Source organism: Nelumbo nucifera, chromosome 2 (assembly GCF_055504915.1).
Source record: "Nelumbo nucifera cultivar China Antique chromosome 2, China Antique-T2T, whole genome shotgun sequence".
NCBI classification, from domain to species: domain Eukaryota; kingdom Viridiplantae; phylum Streptophyta; class Magnoliopsida; order Proteales; family Nelumbonaceae; genus Nelumbo; species Nelumbo nucifera.
Genome location: NC_142650.1, coordinates 51,744,794 through 51,762,078, shown reverse-complemented (window position 1 = coordinate 51,762,078; position 17,285 = coordinate 51,744,794). Strand labels below are relative to the sequence as shown.

The window sequence follows — 17,285 nt, the reverse complement described above, 5'->3', positions numbered from 1 at the left end:
AAGCTTTGGACACTTCTAGAACAGTCTTAGAATCTTCTAGAACAGCCTCTTTGTCATGCACTTTCATGATTAAGCCTTGTAAAGCCTCTTTCATCCTCTTTGTTCTTGCCCTAGTCATTGGTCCACTGATTCCTTGCAAAGGATCTTGAGAATATTTGGGAATATTAGCTTGAGCCATTTGGCCAGCACCTCGATCTCCATTACTATTGCTATTGATACTTCTATTGCTAATGACCTTGACCTTCCTATTGTTCACTAGAAAGGTGTTAGATCTTGCACCACTAAATACTCCATTTCCCACTTTGTTTCCTATGAAAACATTTCACCCTCCTTTCCTTTCTCTCTTCCATTGACAGTGTCCCTATCCCTAAGAATGTGGCAGAAGCTCTTTCGGTGCTTGAATGGATAGATGCTATGAAGGAAGAAATTAATGCTTTACATAAAAATGGTACATGGGAACTAGTAAATCTTCCTGAAGGGAAAGATCCAGTTGGATGTAAATGGGTTTTCACAGTAAAACATCGGGCTAATGGCACAGTGGAGCGGTGTAAAGCTCGTTTAGTGAAAAAGGGGTTTACACAAGTGTATGGAGTAGATTATGCAGAAACTTTTGCACCGGTTGCTAAGATGAACTCTATTAGAGTCCTTTTCTTCCTAGCTGCTAATCTTGACTGGGATCTTCATCAGTTTGACATTAAGAATGCCTTTCTAAATGGTGACCTTGAAGAGGAAGTATACATGGTATAACTCCCTAGTTTCCGGGCTCAAGGTAATGAACAGAAAGTGTACAGGTTAAAGAAATCATTATACGGGCTGAAACAATTACCGAGAGCCTGGTTCAATAGGTTCCATGTAGCAGTTCAGCAAAGAGGATACAAGCAGTGTCAATTTGATCACACATTGTTTGTGAAAAGAGGGGAAGGAAAAATTGCAGCACTGATAGTATATGTTGATGATATAGTTATCACTAGTGATTGGAAGGATGAAATTCAAAAGTTGAAGAATTTTCTTGCTACCCAGTTTGAAGTAAAAGATCTAGGTCCTCTACAGTACTTCCTTGGGATTGAAGTGGCCCGCTCACAAAAGGGTATCTTCATTTCCCAAAGAAAGTATGTCCTAGATCTACTCCAGGATAAAGGAAAATTGGGAGTGAAGCCATTTGATTCCCCTATTGATCCTGACCACAAATTAGGTGATTGTCAAAGTGAGCCCATCAAGGATGTAAAACAGTTTCAGAGACTTGTAGGAAGATTGTTATATCTTTCTATGACTCGACCAGACATTGCTTATGCAGTGAGTGTTCTTAGCCAGTTCATGCATGCCCCTAAGGCTACCTACCTTGAAGCAGCAGAAAGAGTTCTTAGATATCCTAAGAAATTCCTAGGTGCAAGCTTGTTGTTTCAAAAGCACGGGCATTTGAAAGTTTAAGTGTATACTGATGCAGATTGGGCAGGATCCCTGAATGATAGAAATTCAACTAGCGGTTACTATACCTTTGTAGGAGGGAATCTAGTTACTTGGAGAAATAAAAAGCAAAATGTAGTAGCTAGATCTAGTGTTGAAGCTGAAATTATGTGGCTAAAAAATTTGTTGAGTGAGTTGGGCTTTCCAGTTGACGGACCTATGACCCTATTCTACGATAACAAAGCAACCATAAACATTGTTGCTAATCCAGTGCTGCATGATAGAACTAAACACATTGAAGTCGACAAACACTTAATCAGAGGTCGTCACAGGGGAAATGTGTACTCCTTATGTTAGTTTTGAAGATCAACTTGCAGACATCTTTACAAAAGGGTTACATCACTCACAGCATCATGATTTATGTGACAAACATCTATGTCCCAACTTGAGGGGGAGTGTTAAAAACGGTTAATTCTTTAAGTATAGTACCGCAGGGCAACTATTGTAACTTTCTCCTTTTATTTTTTATATTTTGTTGCCCTAGTATAAATACTAATAGCTAGCGCCGCCAGCAATACTTTTGGCTCTCAAATCTCTCTTCTCTCTTCCTCTCTTCTTCTCTCCTGCATAACACAAGCTAAGGGCTTCATAAGGACAAGGGGAAGCCATGTTACCCACATATTGAAAGTGGTAGGTTTCTGCCCACCTCAGGAGCTTCTTCGAGGGAGCTCAGGCCTCCTACAGAAGAGAAGAGAAGGGAAGATGGTTTTTGGTGCTCAAAAAGGTAATCCCCTTTATTGCTATTTCATTGTTTATAGCCCCAATACATCACATGGGTATGATTCAGTTGTAACTAACTGGCTGATGTGGTCCTCTCACGTAGGTCTTCGGATAAGGCTATATGGGGAACATAACTGCTGAGCCAAACAGTGGTAATGGGCCTAGCTGTGCTCCTATCAACTCCCCCCCACCTTGAGATCAATCTTGCCCTCAAGATTGACGTGGGGAAATTCATGCTTCCAATCGAGAATAATCCTCCCAGGTGGCTTCTTCTTCCGGTAGGCTGCTCCACACTACCAGTGCTTCTTCTATGTAGTACCTCCCCTTGCGTACCCAACGGAAGTCTATCAGTTTGTGGGGCTCCATGACCATGACTCCCTCATCAGTGAAGGCTGGGAGGGTTGCCTGAGTTTTGTCCCCTTGACCCACTTGTTTCTTGAGGAGGGATACATGGAAGACAAGGTGGAGTTTGGAGGATGGTGGAAGTTCTAGCTTGTAGGCGACTGACCCAATTCTCTCCAAGACTTTGAAGGGTCCATAAAGCCTGGGAGCCAGTTTCTGCCATGCTTGCTTGGCTACTGAGGTTTGTCGGTAGGGTTGGAGATTCAAGTAGACCATGTCTTCAGGCTGAAATTCCAAGGGACAATGCTTGTGGTCATATGTATCCTTCATTACCTGCTGAGCCCGCTGCAAATTGTTCTTAAGCTCCTGCAAGATTAAGTCTCAGCTGGTTAGGTATTCGTCTACTGCAGCTACAGTAGTGGAGCCTGTCTTGTAGGGGAGAATGGCAGGGGGGTCTCTCCCATACAAGGCCTTGAAAGGTGTCATACTGGTAGTCACATGGAAGGTGGAGTTATTCCACAGTTCTGCCCAAGCTAACCACTTCAACCACTGTTTTGGCTTCTGCCCCGCGAAGCACCTCAAATAGGTCTCGATGCATCTGTTAACTACCTCTGTCTGCCCATCAGACTGGGGTTGATAGCTCGTGGAATGAGCTAGGTGTGCCCCGTGGATTTTAAAGTACTCCTGCCAAAATCTCCCCATAAATAGAGGATCCCGGTTAGAGACGATGGAGGCTGGTGTTCCATGCAGTTTTGTGATGTTTCTGACGAACAGATCTGCTACCTGTGTTGCTGTGAATGGGTGTGACAAGGCTGAGAAATGAGCATATTTGCTAAATCTATCCACCACCACCATGATCACTGTCTTGCCTTGAGAGGGTGGTAAGCTGGTGATGAAATACATGGTGACATCATCCCGGACCTGATTTGGTATCTCAAGGGGCTGAAGGAGCCCAGCTGGTTGTTGAGTATCATATTTCTGCTGTTGACAGGTTGGGCAGCCGGCCACAAAAGCCTGCACATGCTTCCTCATTCCCCTCCAATAGTAGTGTGCTGCAATGCACTGATAAGTACTTAGTATCCCTGAGTGACTGCCTTCAACGGAGGAATGAAATAACTGTAGAAGCTCCGTTATGTGTGAGGATGATGAAGGTAAGACCAGTCTCCCCTTATAGTACAAGAGGGAGTCCTTCACAATGTAGCCCGGTGTTTTGGTTGGGTCCTCGGCCCATCTTCTTTTGATAGCCACCAGCTCTTCATCGTTCAATATCTCCTGTTTGAGTAGCTCCAATAGTGGGTGCACGGGTCTAGATTCTGCCATCAACTGTAATTCATTTTGTCTTGACAGGGCATCTGCTACCTGATTAGAAGCTCCAGTTTTGTATTCTATCAAGTAATCAAACCCCAATAACTTGGACACCCATTTTTGCTGATCTTCCGTAAGGAGATGCTGCTCCAACAGATATTTGAGGCTCTGTTGATCGGTTCTGACGATGAAGCATCGTCCTAGGAGGTAGTGGTGCCATTTAAGGACAGACAAAACGACAGCCATTAGTTCCTTAACATAGGTAGATTGGGCAACTTTACTGAAATAAGCCAGGGGTTTACCCCCTTGCATCAAAACAGCTCCGATGTCAGTGCCAGATGCATCGCATTCTACTACAAAGGGCTGCTCAAAATCTGGTAGGACCAATGTCGGCGGAGTGGAGACTGCTGTCTTCAAGGAGCTGAAGGCTCATTGGGCCTCCCCCGTCCAGTAGAAGGCGTCCTTCCGGAGGAGTTGAGTCAGAGGTGCTGCTATCAGCCCATAATCCCTGATAAATCGTCTGTAATGCCCGGTTAGGCCTAGGAAGACCCGCAGCTGTCTAACTGAAGTGGGCCTGGCCCAATGCCTTATACTGGTTACCTTCTCGGGATCGGACTTCACCTACCCTTCCTCCACCACATGACCAAGATAATGTACTCGACCCTGCCCAAAGACACATTTGGAGGGCTTGGCCAAAAGCTGATTTTGCCTTAGCACATCTTGAGTTAGCTTCAAATGTAGAAGATGCTGCTCCCAATCAAAGCTATAGATAAGAATGTCATCAAAAAATACTAAAATGAACTTACGAAGATAGGTACTGAATATGTCATTCATGAGTGATTGGAAAGTTGACAGTGTGTTGCACAGACCAAACGGCATGATTAAGAACTCGTAGTGGCCATCATGAGTCCTGAAAGCCGTCTTATGCACATCATCACTGTGGACTCGGATCTGATGATACCCGGACCTGAGATCCAATTTTGAGAGAACCCGGGCCTTCCGTAGTTCGTCTAGTAGTTCATCGATCAAGGGAATTGGGAACCGGTCCTTAACGATGATGGAATTCAATGCTCGGTAATCCACGCAAAACCGCCAAGAACCGTCCTTCTTCACTAGTATAACTGGGGAGGAATATGGGCTGTTGCTGGGCTGTATGAACCCCTTTTGTAGGAGGTCTTGGACTAAGTGCTTGATTTCTTGGCATTGATAGTATGGGTACCGGTAGGGCCATACATTTGCTGGTGCTGCCCACGGTACAATGGGAATCAGATGGTCATGAACTCTCTCGGGAGGGAGCCCTTGTGGTTCTTGAAAGACGTCAGGGTACTTGGCTAGGACTGCTTGCAACTGTGGATCTGGATTGCCTATCCTACCTTCATTGCCTATGGGCTTCAGATGTGGGCCAGGAGTGCAGGCCCCTAAGAGCATCAAGGTGGGCCGGTTTAGGTCCCAACTGTTTTGATTATAGAGCTGAGGATAGCTGGTTGTGGAACCAACAGCCTAGAGCTGCTTAGAGTTATGGTATGATCCCCCCTTTAGAATTCCATGGTCAGTTTGGACCAATCACAAACCACCCGACCCAATTGTTGCAACCACTGTACCCCAAGCACAATGTCAGCCCCACCGAAGGCCAATGTGTATAGATCAGCGCAAAAAACCTCTCCTTGGATGACTAGCTCCATGTCTTTACAGACCCCTTCACATGGTATCTAACTTCCGTTGGCAACTTGGACATTGAATTTAGAGGTAGGTCTAATGGTCACCCCCATCTGGATGGCCAAGTCATCTGAAATGAAATTCATAGTGCTTCCACTATCCACCAAAATGGATACCTCCCGGCCCTTCAATCTACCCATGACACGCATGGTTTGGGGTGACGTGAGGCCTGTGAGGGCCTGTAGGGAAATCTCGAGCGGGCCAAGTCCGAATATCATATCAAGGCTAGTTGGGTTGTCTTCTTCAAGGCCCTCCACAGCCTACTCTCCCTCTTCTGGCCCATCTGTCTGCAGCAAGAAGGCCTGTTGGGCCTTACATCGGTGACCTGGGCCAAACCGTTCATCACAGTCGTAACATAGGCCCTTGTCCCTACGGGCCTGCATCTCGGCCCATGTCAGCCTTTTGTAGGGGACGTTGGGCTTGAGGCTTGGGTTCTCTAGCTTAGTGCGCCCGGTAGTGACTGAGTCCGGGCCGCTTCTGTCTTCAGGGCCATGCCCCATTGTAGGTCTCTTCAAGAAGGGTCCTTGAAGGCAACTTAGTGGTCTTCTGAGTCTGCCGAATTTTTCTTCATAAAGCCTGGCCAGGCTACAGCAGCCATGACCATCGGGGGTTGCATGGATTTCACCTCCACTCGAATATCCTCCCTCAACCCTCCGATAAAACTGCCCAACAGGGCATTTTCCGGCCACCCCTGTACCCTTAAAGATAGACGCTCAAATTCCACCTAATATTCTCTCACTGTACCAGTCTGTCTTAACTTAGCAAGTTGTTCGTCGTAGTTTTCGAATCCAGTGGGTCCAAACCGCACACATAGAGCATCGGTGAAATCCGCCCAAGTCACTTGGGAATGTGACCGACGAAACCACTGGAATCAGAGAATTGCTTCTCCTTCCAGATGGATAGTGGCAATTGAAACCCTCTGATCTCTGGGTATCTCATGGTACTCAAAGTACCTCTCAATCCTATAAATTCACGGTACAGGGTCCTCACCTGAAAAGTTCGGGAAGGTGATTTTGGTCTGCCGCAACACTCCATTTCCTCAAGATAGGTTGCTGGGCTGGCTGCTATCTTCTCCTTCGCCTTCCGTGTTCTCACTGGCAGTTGCCTTCTCCAGCTTGGCCAAGACCGCTGATAGTGTAGCCTTGATCTCAGTGATATCTCCTTCTAGTTTCTTGATACGATCATCACTAACGGACGCTCTCGTCCCCACCATGGTGTCAACCCAAGATTGGGCTCTGATACCACTTGGTAGGTTTCTGCCTACCTCACGAGCTTCTTCGAGGGAGCTCAGGCCTCCTACAGAAGAGAAGAGAAGGGAAGATGGCTTTTGGTGCTCAAAAAGGTAATCCCCTTTATTGCTATTCCATTATTTATAGCCCCATTACATCACATGGGTATGATTCAGTTATAACTAACTGGATGACCTGGTCCTCTCACGTAGGTCTTCGAATAAGGCTGTATGGGGACCATACTGCTAGGCTGAACAGTGGTAATGCGCCTAGCTGTGCTCCTATCAGAAAGGGTATAGTTGAATTAAAATTTACACTTAATTGAAGTACCCAACACAAGATGGTACCTATGTACAAGTAATTGTAAATCATGGCTTGAATTAGTAAACAAAAGTTGAAGAGTTATATCCTAATAGAGGAGATAGCCCTAGACAGAATAGAATGTTGGCCTCAGATAGTTTATAAGCTTAATTAAGCTCAGTTGTATTAACTAATACTCAAATGTGGAGAAGGGGAGAGGATCTGTCAAGTCACCATCTAAAATCCTTAATGAGTATCTATGTTTGCCAACCAAGGTTGCTTGGGGATTTCAACAACTAAGCAAGTCTTCATATTCTTTTCTCACTAACTTAAAATGTGCATTCTTTAGTACTCCAACTCATCCTTTCAGTGTGTAGGAAATCATCCAGAACTATAATTTTGACCTTCAAATTTGGCACTTAAAACATAATTTTAGGTAAATAGTTAGTGCTTTGGTAGCGTCAAGAAAAGCTTAAGCACATTAGGTTTTTAAAGATAAAGGTTAGACCTTGGCTTGGTGAATAGAACATACCTGTATGTTAATTCCAGATTCTAGAGCTTTTTGAAATAGTCTATCCACACGTACTAGGTCATTTGGCAATTGTTCCTGCATGTTTTCCGAGGGAAGATTCTAGAAATCATTAATAAAGCAACATCATGGTAAAGGAGTAGACACAAAGGTGCAGAAGCTGTAATACAAAGTACTAAACAATAGGAATGATGTAGTATGTGGAAAGAATTTCCAGTGATATAATAATAATAATAATATATTTAATATAAAAAAAGTTTTGTAAAAACACCTCTAAACAGGTGTATCGGAGCTCAAAGATATAATATGATACGATACGCCCCATATCAGGTGTATCGTATCGATACTTTGAACCTTGGGTCCAAGAAATTAGAACCAATGATATCTAGATCAAGAAAGAACCGGTTGAATAAACATAAGTACAAAACCTAGAAATAAGCATCTAGGATCCTCTAATTAACACTGAGAGGATCTACCAGGAATGAGGAATCAATACCAAGCAGAATTTTGAAGGAATTAGAGTATTCAATGTGTCAGGAAATTAGCATAGCAAAGAAAAATCAAACCAAAATCAAAATAATTATAGAAACCTTGAGGTTCTGTTTCAGTCAAATTATGGATCTTCTATAGATTTATTTCCAAATAAAGAGTTCAAAATACTTTCAACGCCATACATATAGACACACTCCAGAACTAACTGAAGCTCCTTACAACCTTCTAAGAATAGAAATTAAATTATTACAACAATGATGTATATTTTTCGTAACTTCTCTTAAAACAAACCGTTTAGGTTATAAAACTCTTATTTGAGAATTCAAACAGAAGATCACATCAAATGCCTGCTGCATGTAAAACAAACATAACTCAATGTAATAATAAAATGTTGAGTTTGATAACTGCTTTACATACCCCTTCTGATAACACCCAAATCAACTGGGAAAACTTTGACACCTCAAATTTACGCCACACATAGAATAACAAACTTGAGACAGTATGCTCTTTTTGTTTTGAGTTGAACATTTGGGCCAAGTTGGCCCAGGGCCCAACTGACTGGTCCCACCTTTTATTTGGACTAAGCAGCCTTTCAAAACTTATAAGTTGGGCTCCAACTGAAATTGGATTATATATGGAAAAATATTTCTAGATCTGGTCAACTAGGGAAGCTCCTTAGATGACTTTGCCTATTTGAGCCATGTGGAGGAATCCTGTCGAATTCAGACTGTCCACCAGATGGAGGACCCTCTGGATTGGCCATGTGTACACTCCACACTCCATCTCAGCCCATACCCCAACCCACTTTTTATAGGAGTTTTAACCAATTAATGATAACTGTCCAATTTCTGGGTGCATGTGGATTAGGCCAGCTGATGCAAGTTTGATTTTTTATCCTTCTTTCTTCCCTTGGTGTCATAGAAGAGGAAGAATTATGTGGAGGTGTGCAAGAGCAGCACCGATTTGGTCAATGTGGGAAGAGAGATACCAGAATTTTCCAAGAGAAGGAAAGAAGCCTAGAAGAGCTGAAGGAGTGCATCCTAAATAGGGTGGTCTTGTGCCTAAAATCATTGGACCTATTCCATCAAGTCTCATTTAATGATATTTGGAGGAATTGGTTAGCAGGTGGCAAATTGTTCACCCTTAAAGGCTAGAGTGAGTATGGGTTGAGAACCCCCTCCTGTAAGCTTATTGAAGCTGAATTTTGATGGGGTAGTAGTCTTGGTAATCCGGGCCGATCAGGGGTGGGAGGGGTACTAAGGAATGTGTCTGGAAATGTGGTTCTTATTTACTCAGGCCCCATAGGAGTTGGAAACTCTACTAGGGCGGAACTTCTAGCTGCTACCCAGGGAGTACAACTAGCGGTGCAGATAGGTGTGGAACAATTGCTAATAGAAGGGGACTCCATAGTGGTAGTGGGTTGGCTACAAAACCCAGATTCTATAGTGTGGTGCTTTAAGAATGAAATTAAGAAATTCAATTGGCTGATAAGGAGTTTGACAGTGAGAATACAATGGGTGGAGAGATCAGCAAACGCTATGGCTGATGGTCTTGCAAAGCAAGGGATAAATAGGGAAAGATTGTATTGGGCTCAACTGTAAATTGAATCTGTTTTCTGTTTTTGATTTCTTGCTTTTTTCCTGATGTTAGGTGAGGTCGCAAGTCGCGCCTCTCCATGGGAGCTTGTAACTGCTTTATTCTTCCTTTAATGAAAACTTAATTTACTTATAAAAAAAAAAAAAAACTGACCAATTTTTTCAAATTTTTATTTTACCCAGAAAGACTTGAGGAGTTATAATGAAAACATGGCAATGATTTTTTATCTATAATTTGTTCCAAAGATAAGGATGCAGAGAGAAATGTGGATAGTCCTCTTGAGCCCCAAAATAAGTTGCCACAGGAATTTCCTAGGTTAGGGAAGTTCAACAGGTGACCTGGCTACCAAACATGCAATCAGTCTGCAACAGGTGAAGCCAATATGTGCATATATTTTATACACACAACCATTAAACTATCCATTATCTTCTCCAAAGAAACCTCTTTTCAATTTGCAACCCAGCATTGGCTAATATAAGTTCTACCGAAAAAATACAAATAATGCATGTTATAAAGTATGCAATATTATTTGTGTTCAGGTCTTCTTTTTTCCACAACAATGTCTAAGACAAGATATCAACTGTCTATGGAAAAGGAAAGACCAAGGTGGGTTAGGAATAGGGAATCTAGGGAAGAAGGACATTGCTTTATTAGGGAAATGATTATGGAGGTTCCTTGTTGGAGGAGAAGCTATGGCATAAGGCGGTGGCAATCATTCATGGGCTCATAGATAATGGATGGGATGCTGGTTTATCTCGCAAAGCTACCCTTACCTCTCCTTGGAAGGCCATCAATAGTGTTCTCCCTTGGTTTGTCAACTGCATCTGGTATGATCTTTGCTCTGGTAATAAAATAAAATTTTAGGAAGATCTTTGGGTGGGGAATGTGCCTTTGAAAGACCAATTCCCATCTCTTTTTTCACTCTCTTCTGTCCCTCCCCAAATCCCACATTGGCGGGAGCCTCGTGCACTGGGATGCCCTTTTTTCCTTCTTCTCCCAATAGGCTCGATAAAACTTGGGTCTTAGGAGAAATCTAGGGGACTCAGAAGCCTCTTCAGTTGGTGACCTTTGGCTGCTCCTTGATGGGACTTGCCTCAACCCTAGTAAGAGTGATGATAGAATTCGGGTACCTCTTTAGATTTTTTTTTTTTGGGAGAAGAAACTGGTTATCCTTCTCACCCAGCCACTCATCTGTCACCTCTGTTAGGGTCAATAAGAGTACTATAGAGCTTTTGCAACAAACGAGCAAAAGGTTTATCTCCCAGTCATTTAAAGCTCTTCCAACAAGGGGATTCCAAACACAATTTCCACTGGAAAATTGCAAATAATCTGCTACCTTTGCTTCCTTATCCACTACTACTACAAATAATTCAAGGAAATCATCTTTCAAAAGACTACCTCCACAGTCCACACCAGCAATCCTTCCAGTCCCCACTTAAAAATTGATTTCCTTGCTGAGATGGCTATAGCTTTTCTCTATCCCATTCCATACCAAGCATCCATATGGCTGACTTGCTTCACCTGGCTCCCAACCCCAACTTCTTAGACCATATTTTGCTTTAATTACTCTCCTCCACAGGCTATCCTCTTACTGACCAAACCTCCAAAACCATTTGCCGAGAAGGGCAATAGGCAATATTCAAATCTTTCAATCTTCTGATTTCCGAACCTCCACTTTTCTTGTGCTTGAAGACCCTCCCCCAGTTTACTAGACGAATCTTCTTAACGTCCTTCCAGCCTTTCCATAAAAGCTCCCTCATTTTCTTTTCAATAGAGGCTGCCATCCCAGCTGGAATTGTGTACATGGACAGTAAATAGACTGTGATAAGTTACAGCACACTTTTAAGTCTTTGGTTGGTTTGAACCCCCACCCACACACACACTCACACACCTCTCATGGTGATTTCCTGTGAAGGAAGTTTGGTGTTTGCTCATTCCGCCCCCCCCCCCCCCCAAAAGTGTTGCCTTTTTGCTGGGAAGTGCTCCATGGTATCATTAATACCTATGACTTGGTAAAGAAAAAGAGGCCTGACTGGTTTTTATCTCCTCACGAGTGTTATCTCTTTTTCTTTTTGTGCAAATCAAATGGTGGCACTATCCACCACTTTACTAATCTCCTGTTCTTTTGTCTACTATATCTGGGTGGTTGTAGGTGGACCCTCCAGGAAGCTTGGACAGGTTGTTTGAGCCATCTACTTTCAGGTTTCCAAAAAGAAGAGGTAGGTGTGGAGGTGTACCAGGGCTGCAGCATTATGGACTGTTTGAGAGGAAAGAAATGCTCAAGTGTTTGAGAATAAAGAGAGAAGCTTAGGCTGTGTTTGGAAGCAATGTAAATGTTTACGCCGGTTAGGTTTTGTCGGCGTTTGGAAGGAGTGTAAATCAACATCGACGTAAAACTCCACTCTGGTTTAGATTTGTCGGCATTTGGATGGAGTGGAGTTTTACATCGTAAATCGATGTAAAACCTCATCACATGTACAGTTTTACATTGATTATTGATGTAAATACTACATTGATAAAATTGATGTAAAACTCCACGCTTTTCGAATTCACATTTTTCAAAGTTAACGGTCACTTTTTTATGGTTCAGTGTAAAACCTCATCGATGGACTTTTACACCAATGAGGTTTTACATCAATTCCAAACAAAGCCTTAGAGACTATCATAAAGACCATTACAGTAAGTAAGAGTGGCACATTGGGTCAAAACCTTACACATATTCTCAGACTTCACAATTGATGACATTATGAGGAATTGAGGTGCAGTAGCTAGAGCTTCATCAAGAAAAGCCCAAGTGATAAAGAGTTGGACACCACCAGAAACAGGTTTTTTGAAAAACTTTGATGGGAGTAGCTTTAGGTGTAGGAGGAGTTATAAGAGGGGAAGCTGAAGGCATTCTTGCTATGCTTACAGGACCTATAGGAGAAGGTAATTCAATCAAAGCAGAACTTATGGCAGCAGTGACTGGGGTGCAAAAGACAAAGGATATGGGGGTGGAGAGACTTGTAATTGAAGGGGACTCAAACTGTGATAAGTTGGTTGAAGGAGGGTCAGGAGATGTCGTGCTATAGAAACGAGATCGAGAAATTCAGGTCAATCATGAGAAACATGCAGCCTAAAATATGTTGGGTACCTAGATCAGAAAACTCCCTAGCAGATGCCTTGGCCAAGCAAGGAGTTCACAGAGGACCATTGTTTTGGGCTCAACTGTAAAGCTAAAAGGGAAAGGGCTGATTTTTGTATTGGATTTGGTTCTGATTGGTAACACTGAGAAGTTGGTTTATTGTGTTTATGGGGTGGTTAGATGGGGCTAACTACCACTCCTTGGGATCTAAGTTTTCTGAAGTATTTTCTCCATTTTTAATTAATAAAATATTTCTGTTGCCTATCAAAAAAGAAAAAAAAATATATATAGCAAGTGTCTCCAGATACTCAGCATGCAAAGAGACTCTTAATCTTTTTATTTTCCATTTTTGAAAGTTAAACACAATTAGAAGATAAATTCTCTAATACATAAAAGACTGTCATTACAAAACATAGATGCAGAGAAAGAAGAATTAGGAAGGAAATTATGGCTTAGAACAGTGAATATTCTATTTTATACTTGTATCAGAGGAAGTATGCAAGACATTTAGAAGGTTAAAGATAGATGATATCATCTGGAGAACATAGGCCATGCCATGAACTAAATGTAAGCAAAAACTACATTTCAGTCCAAAACCTCCAAATCCAATTAATCAAGAGGGCAGTCTCTCACTAAATTGATGTTTGAACCCCTAGGTCAGTCTTCCACAAGGTAAAAAACTGTGACTGCAGGCTTGAAAAACAGTATCCAAACCTTTCACCAGGATTTAATAGTTGGTGCCATAAAAAGGACAACACCTTTGACAAAATTGACCTTTACCTTAATTTTTTTTTCCTTATAGATGATCACAAGAAGAGTTTTCTCAGGCAACCTAGACTTTTTCATGAGAAAACCTATTCTATTTCAGACATGCTGTTAGAGGGATGATGTCACCAATCCAAGAAATCCACCAAAGAGGAGAACCTCTAGTTTAGCTAAGTCTACAGTTCCCCAGTCCAAACCTCCAATTCCCTAATCCTCATCAACTAGCCCTCTGTGTGGGATAACAAATGAATTCAAAATTCTCAATCTTAAAAAAGCCCAAAAGGACTTTACTTTTGTTGGTCTATTCACATAGTAAATCCATCTCAATTTACTAACATACAAATATATGTATGGAGACAATCTATATATCTACCTTTAGATCATCATCATCCAATTCTTATCCCAACTATATAGGGTTGGCTACAAGAATCCTGTTTTGTTGTTCCATTCTGTTTAATGCCATATTTATCTAGCTTTAGGTGCATAGTATAAATTTGGAGGGTCAAGGCTACTTGGGCCAAGTCTAGAGTGACAGAATTCCAAATTTTTTACATATTTATTTTTATGGGCACTCTAGGTGCACTTCATATAATGTATCTTACAAAAATTGAGAGGCCTACTACTTAGTCCGTTTAGATTATATAGCATAGTCATGCAAACTTTATTTTATATTTTTTCTGGTGTTCTTATTGAGGCATGGGTGTAGGTGATGGAAACACCCCCTAGCTCAGCCCCTGACTGGGAAAGAAAAGAACTAGCTGATTACCATGACAAAAGAACTCACCTTGTAAAAGGACTCAATACAAAAACTTGGATTTGCTCCTAATGTTATGGTGAAGAAGGAAAAACTAACAGAAAACTTCTGCAATAAATATGCCAGATCAACAGTCCAAATGCTGCCAAAAAAAAACAGTAGATAAATAAATCTAATCGAAAAAGAAAAAGAACAGAAAAATCCAATTGAATGAAAAAGTTCATCAGAATAAATATTAATGATGTGAATGGTGTAATAAACTATAAAGCAACCATCTCAAAATAAAAGAAAATTCATTTCTACTTCCAACCAATAACAGCGTCAAAGCATCATAGCAGTCAAGATTATTGATCAGAAAATTAAAAGAAAGGCACTCACCAACCACTAAGTCTTGCATCTGGTCCAAAGTAATGCAAATCTTGTGTAAATGAATTCTTAAGTGTCTTTTACCACAAGTTGATGTTTTAATAAAAGGATGTTGTATCATAGCATATTCCTCTTACTAGTTCATTTCTGCTGGGTTCTGCACTATTTATTCTATTTGCCTCATCTTTCTATCATCCCCGTATTAAATTTCATTCAAAAGATCATGTTATCCTCAGTAAGAAAAATTCTAGAAGCCTTTTTTTAAATGTTTAAAACAGACAAGCAACTATCATAAAAAATTAAACCCCACAACTATTTCTTAACCAGATAAAAAATTCTTATCTAAGTAAAAGTTGAAAAATTCTGCTTCTAGTTTACAGTTTCACATAAAAGATTAGGATCTTATTTTACTGACCCTATCCAATATTGGGATCTTATTTTCAAGGAAATGGTTTAACCTATTTTCAGACATTTGTCCTTATAAAGTTACATAAAATCAAATTCTTATGGCAAATGGTAACATAAGGATTTGAAAGTTTCACATTTCAGATAAGAATAATGTACCTTGTTGTGCGGCAAAGTTCCGCTAAGCTACAAAGGTCACACTGCTCAATGCCGAGAGTCCTCAAAACCATCAAAACACAAGCAAGACCGCAGTCCCAACTATATAGCTGGCTAATGTGTGGGACCTACAAGTATTACCACACCTTAATGGAGAAAAAAACTGTTCATGCTTTATAGAAATTAGATATTATTTCTTTATCAATATATGAGGGGCTAAACATGTTTCTTGAAATACATATTAGATAAAAAATAATCAAAAAGGAAACAAAGAGTATTGGTAGGTTTGGGATTGACTAACTTCCACAAAGTGAGAACGGGGCAAACCGGCATGGTAGATCTTTCCACCATTTAATGAATGCACAAATGGATAGCCTACAGAAAAGCTAGAACCACCACCATTGGATCCTCTGGCATTTTCTTCTTCTGTTTTTAGAAGTTTGTTTAAGATGATATATAAAGGCCACATCAATGACCTAGTAAACTAGGGTTTCTTCCCAGAGCTTGGACTGTTGTGCATAAAAACTACTTGAACTGTAAAGGTTGCAGTTAACTTTGTCTCATAGCGTTATCCTTCAGATTCTTTCGCCTCTTCTTACCTGCACTCCTACAGAAGTTTTTGATATGATATACATAAGATAAGAGGACATAAAAGCTACCAAACAAACCATATGTACCAGATCTGTAATAGTGGTTAATTGGTTAAGCAGTAGCATAAATGAAGAAGAAAACTGCAAGTTAACCAATGGCCAGACAACAAACTGCACCCACTTTAACTAATAGGCATTATTGAATAGGTAGGGAAGGTTATAATATTAGAAGCTATGAAAAGAGGAGGTTATGGCACCATAGATCCAAAGGCAACGAGAGTAAAGCTACCATCAAGGGCCTAACATTGCAATGTGTGAGATAAAGGAAGCAACAGTACAGATGCTTGAAATTTGAGTGATTACATGTGACACACATATTTATAAGCTAGGTAATGGCATGAGTTAATGTAAGAACTGAACAACAGCTGCCCCTCAAATATTAATCATTCCATTCAAAGGCACACTGCTACATAACTATTGACCCCAAGAGGACAAGAACACTTTTCGTGCTCTTATTATGTTTGCAAAGCTTCTTTACAATAAGTCTTCAAACATTTTGTTGCACTTAGAAGAGAATTATTATAATAAAATTAATAATGCTTTATCCAAAAACAAAAGAATGAGGCGTGTGTCCGAGTTAACTTGTTGAACTGTTAATTGAATAAGATAGTGGAGCCATTTCAAGGAAAATTGTAGAATAGAAACTTTAATAAACATATACAGTCTTACAAATTCACAGCATAGAACCCCCAAAACCAAAAGTTCAATGTAATCAATTAATACTTTGATTTAAAGTAGCCATATTGATAGACAGAAAGATAGATGAGATAACAGGGAAATATTTCGCTAAATGGAATTAGAGAGCCTTCTCGTTTGAACAAAATATAACTCAAAAAGAATGAAAAAGTTAGAAAAAAACCGTTGTTCAGAAATGGAAACAGAAGATCCAAGCATGCTAGTATCTGCACGATGGTTCTCGGTTAAAAGAAACCAAAATAAAAGAAAAAAACTGAAAATATTTGAAAATCCTTTCTGTAGGATAAGATGAAAGGAAAACGAGGTTACTTCTAGAGAAACTTCTGCGAATTCCAGCGTCTCTAACAAAATAAACAAGTAAAAGATCCAGCAGTGATTCATTCATGTCAAGAAACAGAAACGCAAAACGTAAGATGGCATAATTGGGAAATTCCGAGAAAAATAAAACGATTGAAAAAAAAAGGAGGTAGAAAGGAAGGCATGCCTTTGAAACCAGAAGCAAATGGAGGAATGTGATTGCTCGACCAGGTGAGAGAAAGAGACGCCCGTCCAAAGCCCAAAGGCCAGCAGAGACTTGCAGTTGGGCGTCTTCTTTTCTCCCTCCTTCGTTGTTGCCTTTCTTGAGTTTCTTCGTTTGTTATACAGCCGGCGCTTCTATCTTGCGCAGGTTTGCATC

The 17,285-nt window shown here is 40.9% G+C and overlaps 1 protein-coding gene across 8 annotated transcripts in view; it reads right to left on the bottom strand.

The window, feature by feature from the left end:
* Window positions 1-17,285, bottom strand: part of LOC104601147 (guanylyl cyclase 1) — a 33,560-nt gene extending 16,275 nt beyond the window's left edge. For 6 of the 8 annotated variants that reach the window (XM_088897902.1, XM_088897904.1, XM_019198410.2 and 3 more), the window contains exons 1-5: window positions 17,094-17,282; window positions 15,565-15,870; window positions 15,267-15,391; window positions 14,367-14,478; window positions 7,609-7,683 (exon numbers count right to left, since the gene is read on the bottom strand). In XM_088897902.1, the coding sequence (XP_088754028.1) occupies window positions 7,609-7,683; window positions 14,367-14,478; window positions 15,267-15,391; window positions 15,565-15,732 (480 nt within the window). In that variant the 5' untranslated portion in view covers window positions 15,733-15,870; window positions 17,094-17,282. Of the gene's footprint in view, window positions 1-7,608; window positions 7,684-14,366; window positions 14,479-15,266; window positions 15,392-15,564; window positions 15,871-17,093 lie in introns of all 8 variants that reach the window. The other 2 variants (XM_088897900.1, XM_088897901.1) reach the window with 1 other exon arrangement.